General features: G+C 38.7%; 1 protein-coding gene across 3 annotated transcripts in view; it reads left to right on the forward strand.

Annotated features, from left to right (window-relative positions):
* LOC112250263 (neuronal PAS domain-containing protein 2-like) overlaps positions 1 to 7484 on the forward strand; it is a 74800-nt gene extending 67316 nt beyond the window's left edge. For all 3 annotated transcript variants that reach the window (XM_024420258.2, XM_024420260.2, XM_024420259.2), the window contains exons 20-21: positions 3295 to 3505; positions 3626 to 7484. In XM_024420258.2, coding sequence (XP_024276026.1) covers positions 3295 to 3505; positions 3626 to 3862 — 448 coding nt within the window. In that variant the 3' untranslated portion in view covers positions 3863 to 7484. The remainder of the gene's footprint in view (positions 1 to 3294; positions 3506 to 3625) is intronic.
* Positions 7485 to 9679: the final 2195 nt, after the last annotated feature.

A 9679-nucleotide genomic window follows, 5' to 3' on the forward strand; every position in this document is an offset into this window, starting at 1 on the left:
TTGACTCTTTATGCTGTTGGTTATTTGACGTACAGTACCAGTCAAAGGTTTGGACACACCTACTCATTCAAATGAGTATTTTCTACATTGCAGAATAATAGTGAAGACATCAAAACTATGAAATAACACATATTGAATCATGTAGTAACCAAAAAAGTGTAAATGCGTTTGAACCAATCACTTGTGTTGTGACAAGATAGGGGTGGTATACAGAAGACAGCCCTAGTTGGGAAAAGACCAAGTCCATATTTTGGCAAGAACAACTCAAATAAGCAAAGAGAAACAAGCCCATTACTTTAAGACATGAAGGTCAGTCAATCTGGAATATTTCAAGAACTTTCAGTTTTTCAAGTGCCGTCGCAAACCCCATCATGTGCTATGATGAAACTGGCTCTCATGATGACCGCCACAATAAAGGAAGTCCCAGAGTTACCTCTGCTGCAGAGGATAAGTTCATCAGAGGTACCAGCCTCAGAAATTGCAGCCCAAAAAAATGCTTCAGAGTTCATGTAACAGACACATCTCAACATCAACTGTTCAGAGGAGACTGCGTGAATCAGACCTTCATGGTCGATTTTGCTGCAAATAACAACTACTAACTACTACACCAATAATAAGAAGAGACTTGATTGGACCAAGAAACATGAGCAATGGGCATTAGACTGGTGGAAATCTGTCCTTTGGTCTGATTAATCCAAATTGGAGATTTTTGGTTCCAACCGCCATGTCTTTGTGAGACACAGAGTAGGTGAACGGATGATCTCCGCATGTGTGGTTCCCACTCTGAAGGAGGAGGTGTGATGGTGTGGGGGTGCTTTGCTGGTGACACTGTCTGTGATTTATTTAGAATTCAAGGCCGATTAACCAGCATGCCTACCACAGCATTCTGCAGCAATACGCCATCCCATCCCATTTGTTTTTCAACAGGCCAATGACCCAACACACCTCCAGGCTGGAAGGAGAGTGATGGAGTGCTGCATCAGATGACCTGGCCTCCACAATCACCCAACCTCAACCCAACCCAATTGAGATGGTTTGGGATGAGTTGGACCGCAGAGTGAAATAAAAACAGCCAACAAGTGCTAAGCATATGTGGGAACTCCTTCAAGACTGCTGGAAAAGCATTACAGGTGAAGCTGGTTGAGAGAATAACAAGAGTCTGGAAAGCTGTCATCAAGGCAAATGATGGCTAATTTGAAGAATGTAAAATATATTTTGATTTGTTTAACACTTTTTTTGGATACTACATGATTCCATATGTGTTATTTCATAGTTCTGATGTCTTCACTATTATTCTACAATGTGATCCAATAGTAAAAATAAAGAAAAACCCTTGAATGAGTAGGTGTGTCCAAACTTTTGACTGGTACTGTATATGTAGTGAAATATGGGAACAATGAATGCATTTATCCTTGAACTGAACTGAATGTACTTAAAACACATGATATACCCTTAGTTGCAAAGAATCACACCATACCCACATGGTCTACATACACTGAGTGTACAAAACATTAGAAACACCTTCCTAATATAGCGTTGCACCCCCTTTTGTCCTCAGAACAGCCTCAATTCGTCAAAGCATGGACTCTACAAGGTGTCAAAAGAGTTCCATAGGGATGCTGGCCCATGTTGACTCCAATGCTTCACACAGTTGTCTGGATGTACTTTGGGTGGTGGACCATTCTTGACACACACGGGAAACTGTTGAGCGTGAAAACCCCGGCAGCGTTGCAGTTCTTGACACACTCAAACCGGTGTGCCTGGCACTTACTACCATACCCTGTTCAAAGGCACTTAAATCTTTTGGCTGGCCCATTCACCCTCTGGGCTCTATTTTAAGAAACCTAACGCAATGGTAAATCTAAGCACATGCGTTATAGTTTCAGGGGTGTGGCAGAATTATTAATATTACAAATATCGGCTCACTTGGTGGCATTGGTGTGAAAGGGCTGGGTTTTGATGAATAAACAAGTTGTGGGTGTGTCGAGGCTTGGCCCCTCACTGGCCAATCAGAACGTGCTTCATGGCGAAGTATGTGGTTCCTTTAAGTTGTGTATTTATGGTATTTTATACATTGAATCAACTCCAATTCCAATGTTAGTTCATTATAGTTTGTTAAATATCTCACAGAAATGAAATAACAAAATGTAGACCTATCTTTGCTAAATATAGGGTAAGGGAGTCATTATAGTAGGCCTAGGGTAAGGGAGTCATTATAGTGGGCCTAGGGTAAGGGAGTCATTATAGTAGGCCTAGGGTAAGGGAGTCATTATAGTGGGCCTAGGGTAAGGGAGTCATTATAGTGGGCCTAGGGTAAAGGAGTCATAGTAGGCCTAGGGTAAGGGAGTCATTATAGTGGGCCTAGGGTAAGGGAGTCATTATAGTGGGCCTAGGGTAAAGGAGTCATAGTAGGCCTAGTGTAAGGGAGTCATTATAGTGGGCCTAGGGTAAGGGAGTCATTATAGTGGGCCTAGGGTAAGGGAGTCATTATAGTGGGCCTAGGGTAAGGGAGTCATTATAGTGGGCCTAGGGTACGGGAGTCATTATAGTGGGCCTAGGGTAAGGGAGTCATTATAGTGGGCCTAGGGTAAGGGAGTCATTATAGTGGGCCTAGGGTAAGGGAGTCATTATAGTGGGTCTAGGGTACGGGAGTCATTATAGTGGGCCTAGGGTAAGGGAGTCATTATAGTGGGCCTAGGGTAAGGGAGGCTTTGGTTTTGAAAATATGAAACGCAAAACAAGCAATTGTCACAGGAAAATAACTTCTAAATACGAGGTTCACAGGTACAGATGTTCTCATTGCTCATTTCATGATGGGCATGGACATGTAGCTTACATCATGGAGGGGGTTTTATTCGTGTCCAAAACTGCACCTGCATGGCTAAAATAACGTGGGTCTCCCTATAATACATAGATAAAAATGGAATGTCAATTCACTGTTTTGCGACTGTCAAACGTACTTAAAAAAATAAATAAAGCTTTGGTGATTAAGATGTCATTCAAAGCGGTCTCAGGATCCAAACCGTTTATCGACAGTCTTGACTTTTTCGCGACTGCATTGGCAGGGGGGAAAAAGTACTTAATTAAGAGGAGGGAGGGTATGCTTGGTTTTTAATCAAATAAAACTAAATGGGAAAAAAACATTCGTTTTTTATGTTTCTAAATAACATGCGTTTGACACTAACACCACCGTAACACCAGCCGAAAATAGATCCCTCTGAATGGCACACACATTCTGTAACTATCAACATAGTAAATGTATTTGACCTGTTGATTGCACCCATCCCTTCCCAGATACACCCTGGAGCAGCAGATGATGACCCCGTCGTTTCCCATGCAGCATGTGAACTGCAACGCTGTCCTGGTCCCCTCTCCCGTCTTCACGTCCTCTATCATGATCCCTCACAACAGCTTTATCACGCACCAGGCCCAGCCCACCTACCATGCTCAGCAGCAGGCCTGCCAGCACTCTCTGCAGCTGCAGCAGCCCCAGCAGTTCTTTCAGGTACAGTAGTAGTCCTACTACTTGCAGTAGTGTGATAGCAGGCCTTGGGCTGGAGGGGTTTGGCTCACTCTGTAGAACTAGTATCGCCTCACTTATGCCCTAATCCCTTTCTGTTGATAGATGCAGCCCCAAGGACTCTTACACAGTGGAACCACTCAGGCTTTTTTCCACACTACTAATGTCCCACAGCAAGGTACTGTCAGTTATATACAACAACAACCGCAGCAACAACAACAACCGCAACAACAACCGCAACAACAACAGCAGCAGCAACAACAGCAGCAACAGCGGCAACACCACCATTCCCAAAACCAGCCTGGCAGCCTTTCAGACTTCCGAAATATGCTCACTCAGTAGCACCGAAGACACAAACAGAGTGGTGAGATATCTTCTGAAACGTATTGTTACAGGTTTGGTGGCAGAATTCTATGGGATGCATAGAAGACACAGCGAGGCATATTTGGTCCCATGCTGTGCTGTGTTCTTCACTGTTTAAGAAGCCATTGTGGCTTTTTTACACAGCAAAAACAAAACGTGAAAATGATAATATTCGCTGCAGCAACATCTCTGTCCCACTCCACTGTGCTACTGGAGGCCATGCTTACTCGTCATATTTCATCATGACACTGCTGGATGGAAAAAAAACTATCAAAGTAATCAACAGGAAAACCGTGCTGCTGTGTGTTTTCATGCAGATGTGTTTTCAACAAAAAGAGAGGTTGTTAGGTGAGCCTTGTTGTGCACTGACTGCACTGTGGTCATACCATCTGTCCTGTTGTTTCCAGAGAGTAAACACCTGCAGTGAGCATTTACTCCTTCAAAGTTGCATCTTCATTTCACATGAAAAACACTTGTCTGTAGGTTATGGTTTTGCTGTGCATACATATATTTGTTTTGACATAGGAAGACTATTACGAAACAGTAGTTTCAAGGAAACATAAAGGAAGGGGTTAATTTTGATGTTGGACGTGTCGTCTTTTCATCAAACATTCAATCAGCCACTCCCAGACATAGTTGATATCATTATTAAAACACTGAAGTATATTCACCACTCAACACTATTAGTCCATGTTTGGGGAAAAAATATTTTGCATGACTGACACAGCAACAAATGTCCTCATTCAATTACTATTATTTTCGTTATAGAATCAAATATTTAGACAGGATTTTTTCTAAAAGCGAACAATAGTACCAATTAGTTATGGCAACATTTGTATTCAATAATTCATAAAAATCAAGCTTCATATTCTTTATCCACACCTTAATGGAAAGAGCAAACCTTATTAGTAGACTACCATAGCATGTTTGTTTGTTTATCATACATTTCTAAACTAATTTAAGCTGTTCTACTGGGTGCGTTTTTAATCAGGCATTGAAAGATAGGTCAATAAGATCTTAATGCATTAACAGCTACTAACAGCACAGTAACAGTAGTTTGTTGCCCAAATCACTTAAGAACTCATTGTTTTGTATCAAGTGTAAGAGATGCTGCAATGATTAGGAAGACATCACTAATATATTGTAGGTGTCTTACATTGATTATGTATACTTTCATAACATAATTATTTTCTCAGGTTATTTGTGGAAACAAATATTCTCAGTATTACATTAACAATTTGTACTTTTCATAATTTGTTGGTTACAGTTTAATTGTCTATATTTGGTAATCTTTGCAATTCAGCAGAATGTTGTTGATTTTTGGACTATAGAGACTATAAGTGTATTTATCCATGAATGAGTAATTATGTCCATACACTGGTGATTTTAGGAATACTGTGTATGAAGAAAATACTAACCAGAGACAAATGGCCTGCTAATGTAAATGACAATCAAACTGACCACTTAAAATAATACTACGTATTTCCTATTTACTTTTTTTTCTTCAAGTTCCATACGTTTTCCCCAAATAACTACAACAGTAGGTATCTGACTTGAGTTGCCCTACCCCCATTAGATATTGTAATATTTGAATGGGAAAGTCCTACTGTGAAACACTTATATCCTGTCAAACAAAGAGGGAAATGTATGCCTCAATTTCCCTTTACACTCACTAGCCATAACAAAATGGAACAACATATTGGAATTCTAATCTAAACTAAATGTGCCATTTCACATGAAGTGAAGGTTGAAATGCATTGTGGAGTGATAAGAATCTTAAATTGTACAACGTTTATGACAATCCTACCAATCTCTGCTGTGGACATTGAGTCGCTATCACTTCATCGGTTACAGGCACTCTCACGAAGACTGGTGCTGTTCATCTTGGTTGAAGAGATCAAACAAAGTTCTAGAATTCTTATAGTATGTGTCGTTTTAATTTAGAAGAAATGATTTATGCTGTTGAAATTATGCTTCTAGGCAAGTATGTACTCATGTAAAAAAAAAAGAGATAGTTGTATACTATAAACTAATGTACTATGTTAATTAAATGGAAATATCTTTAACATTCCTTCAACCATGAATATCAGCAGTATCTTTACTGAGGTACAGCTTGTATCTGCTGAAGACTTTGTTAGAATGGCATAATCTACACTAAAGACTCAGGTCAACTTTTCTCAGAGTGATGCTGGCATCAGGAAAGGGGGCCATATTAGATTCAGTAAAAACTTGTTGGCCTCTTGCTGGGGTCAACCCAACATAAACATTGTTTTAAGCGATATGAGGAACACATTGTTTCAACATAGTTTTACTGTGTCAGTTTGTTATTTCTCTAAAGACACAACAGTGACTCTATTCAAGACCTAGATGCAGATTTGTTTAGAAACAGTCCTGTTAACATACCCAATCCTTTTTAAATCCTGTTTGTTGATAGTCAGCTAAATATGTCCCCTGGTTGGCCTCCACTCAACCTTATCATTCAGAAAATAACTCAGTTGTTGGTTCAATGTGCGCAATGCCCAATCATATAGTAAACTGCCTTTTGAAGCTGGTTGAAGGAACATGTAGTGTATGTTTAATTATCAAGCTCCTAGAATAATAGTAAACCATGTTCTCAAAATTGTCCAGTGTGCTCTCTAGCTAACTGTAGTTTATCCTCCATCTTGTGTAAAGCATTTGCTTTAGTTGCCCCTATTTGCACCAACAGGCAGTTATTCAATTTCCATTAACCCAGTCCCACAGATGATTTCCCACAGAGGTCATACTGATAGCCATTGTGTGTTTGCTGTGTATTGCTTCAGTTTATACAAAAGTTCATGTTTATTTGGTATTTGTTTGTTAATTGTGATTGCTACACTAGATCAAATGGTACTGTTTCTCTCTTTGATTCTGTTGAATCTGTCTCCCCAGCAGTAGAATAGGCACTTTGTGTTTTACCGTTTGACGATAGTTTTATGTTCATTGATTCTTCATCAAGTGTCATTCTTTTTGTGACCTTCATTTTTACATTTCTGACCTTTTAGAAGTGACTGCGCATCCTTGCAGTATATGGGGTGGAGAGTCCATGAATGAATACTGTATAAAATGTGCCAGGAAGAAGTAAGACACAAACAAAAAAGAACCTGGTACTGTACACAGCCATTTCATTGCAGAAAACTAATTGAAAATATTGTATTATAGAATGTACAAAAAATGTTTAGATTATATAGTTATTTTATAAGATGTCAAATAGATTGAATATGTATGTATGTATGTATGTATGTATGTATGTATGTATGTATGTATGTATGTATGTATGTGTATGTATGTATGTATGTATGTATGTGTATGTATGTATGTATGTATGTATGTGTATGTATGTTACATGATTTTAAAGTAAAACAAACAGAAGTATTTTGTAACACATTATTAAAGTGTCTTATTGGGGAGCTGAGTTTTTTATTTTCTTCAATTCAGCAAGTTGGTGTTGCACAGTTGATAATATTGTATGGCTTGTTTTTCTCTCTGTATATACCATCAAAAATAAAATTGTAACATATTAATATTGTTTTAAAATAAATTAATAAAAAAAGTTTACATTCTGAAACCGCTTGGATATTAATTTTGTGTAGTGATATTGAGTTATTTCCACATCAATCTGGATAACATGCTTTGAAAATAAATATATATATATATATATATATAATATATTTGGTTCACTTTATTCTGCGTGTTTTCATTAACCCATTCATGTCAATATCAAAATACACAGGCCACATTGACATTTTAAGATTGACACTAGAAGTATGAAATAGTGGAGGTATGCCGTACCAACGTGAGCATATCATAATTAACACAAAATGGCAAAAAAACTATAGACTATTACACTATTACACCATTATTTAACATTTCTGCATGTCAATCACATGAAAATTAGCGAATTGACTTTGAACCCGGTGCCATACGCTCCAATTTACCTTGTGGTTCGAGGAGACCAATTTTGCCAAGGCGGAGATGTGAGACCGAGACGCGCATGGACAAGGTGGAAATGAGTGGCCGAGACCCGAGGCGCGTGTGGACAAAAGTGGACTCATCAATTCAGGCTACAAGTGTAGGCCTAATGAAAATCGCAGAATGCCATTCATCAAATTGCAGGTGCATAGTGCACAGTTGTGGTTTGGATGCTGGAATTATTTTGTGAGTGGACGAATGTGCGCGGGATAGTGATGCGCGGGTTGACTCATAACCTGCATTCCCTGCTGTTATATATGCGGGGCAGGCGGGTTAGGGTCATTAAATATTATGTGGCTGAAATGCGGGTGGGTGGCCGGCGAGTTGAATAAAGAGAAACAATATTTTTAAATATCCATACATTTATAATTATTGTGCAATTTATACAGGCTACAGTATATTGAGGTTTTTCTTTCATTATTTCAATCTATCTGGTATTAGTGCATAAACCTAAACTTTAGGGATTAACTGTATGCGTCAATCGCCAAATAATGCTTTTGGGAATGGGCAGAAAAATGTAACGTCAATCCACAAAGGCTAAAAGGACATTGTCGAAGTTTAATTCAATAAACAAAAGCTGCGAAACGAGAGATGAAAAAGAGAAGGGAGGGCCAGAAAAGTAATGTTTGGAAAAGATTTGACGAAGTAGTAAAAGAGGATGATAGCAGGCTGTATGTGTGATGATTGTGAGGCACTATACAAATTCGACAGGGACTTCAAATAGGCCTATGGCAGGTCAGGGGAACTGAGGCCTACTGTTTAGATGGGTTACATGAATACTGAAATCTGGACACTGACTGTAGGACTATAACCTCTCACATAGCCTTAATAATAACTCCTGCAGAATTATGCATTTTTTTCAAGTAAAATTATACACCAAATTAAGGAGAAATTTGGACTTGGGAACAGGTGGAGAAATATGACTTATTTATTTATGCATCTTGAGAGAAGAGAATTGTAATGCTCAGTTAGATACCATATGTAAAGGTACTGTCTTCATCATAACAGCTGATAGATAGTATTTCAACCACATAAAATATGCATCGAAGCTGAACTGAAATCTTATCAGAAACCAGTTGGCTCGTTTTCACAGCTTTCTTTTCCTTACAACCAGTAAAACTAATGTCATTTGGACATTTTGCACAGAAAATATAGACCTTTTTGTTATTGTATTTTCTCCCCAGTCCCTAAACATCTTTGCTCTGCGAAAGATGAGAGAAAACTTGATGTCAACTAGATTGAAGCATTCGTTCTATCCATCTATTATGATACATTATTCTGCTGAGCATTGGTTTATTTATCTTCTAGGGCCTCATAAAATGCCAAAAGAGAAGTTATTTAATTATAGACAAGTTGACTACAAATAGCCTACCAAAATGAAAATTATAAGCAGAAACATAGTGTGTCACGATCGTCGTAAGGAGCGGACCAAAACGCAGCGTGGCATGTGTTCATGATGATTTTTTAATTAAAGAAAGCACTGAACACTGAATACAAACTATACAAGACAATAAACGAATAAGGACCGTGAAGCTATAATGAGAACTGTGCTGACACAAGCAACTAACAGACAATCACCTACAATGACAAAACAGGCTACCTAAATATGGCTCCCAATCAGAGACAATGACTAACACCTGCCTCTGATTGAGAACCATATCAGGCCAAACACAGAAACAGACAAACTAGACATCCAAACATATAATGCCCACTCAGATCACACCCTGACCAAACAAAACATAGAAACATACAAAGCAAACTATGGTCAGGGTGTGACACAGTGGGGCAAAACATTATTTAGTCAAC

Source organism: Oncorhynchus tshawytscha, linkage group LG30 (genome assembly GCF_018296145.1).
Source record: "Oncorhynchus tshawytscha isolate Ot180627B linkage group LG30, Otsh_v2.0, whole genome shotgun sequence".
NCBI lineage: Eukaryota > Metazoa > Chordata > Actinopteri > Salmoniformes > Salmonidae > Oncorhynchus > Oncorhynchus tshawytscha.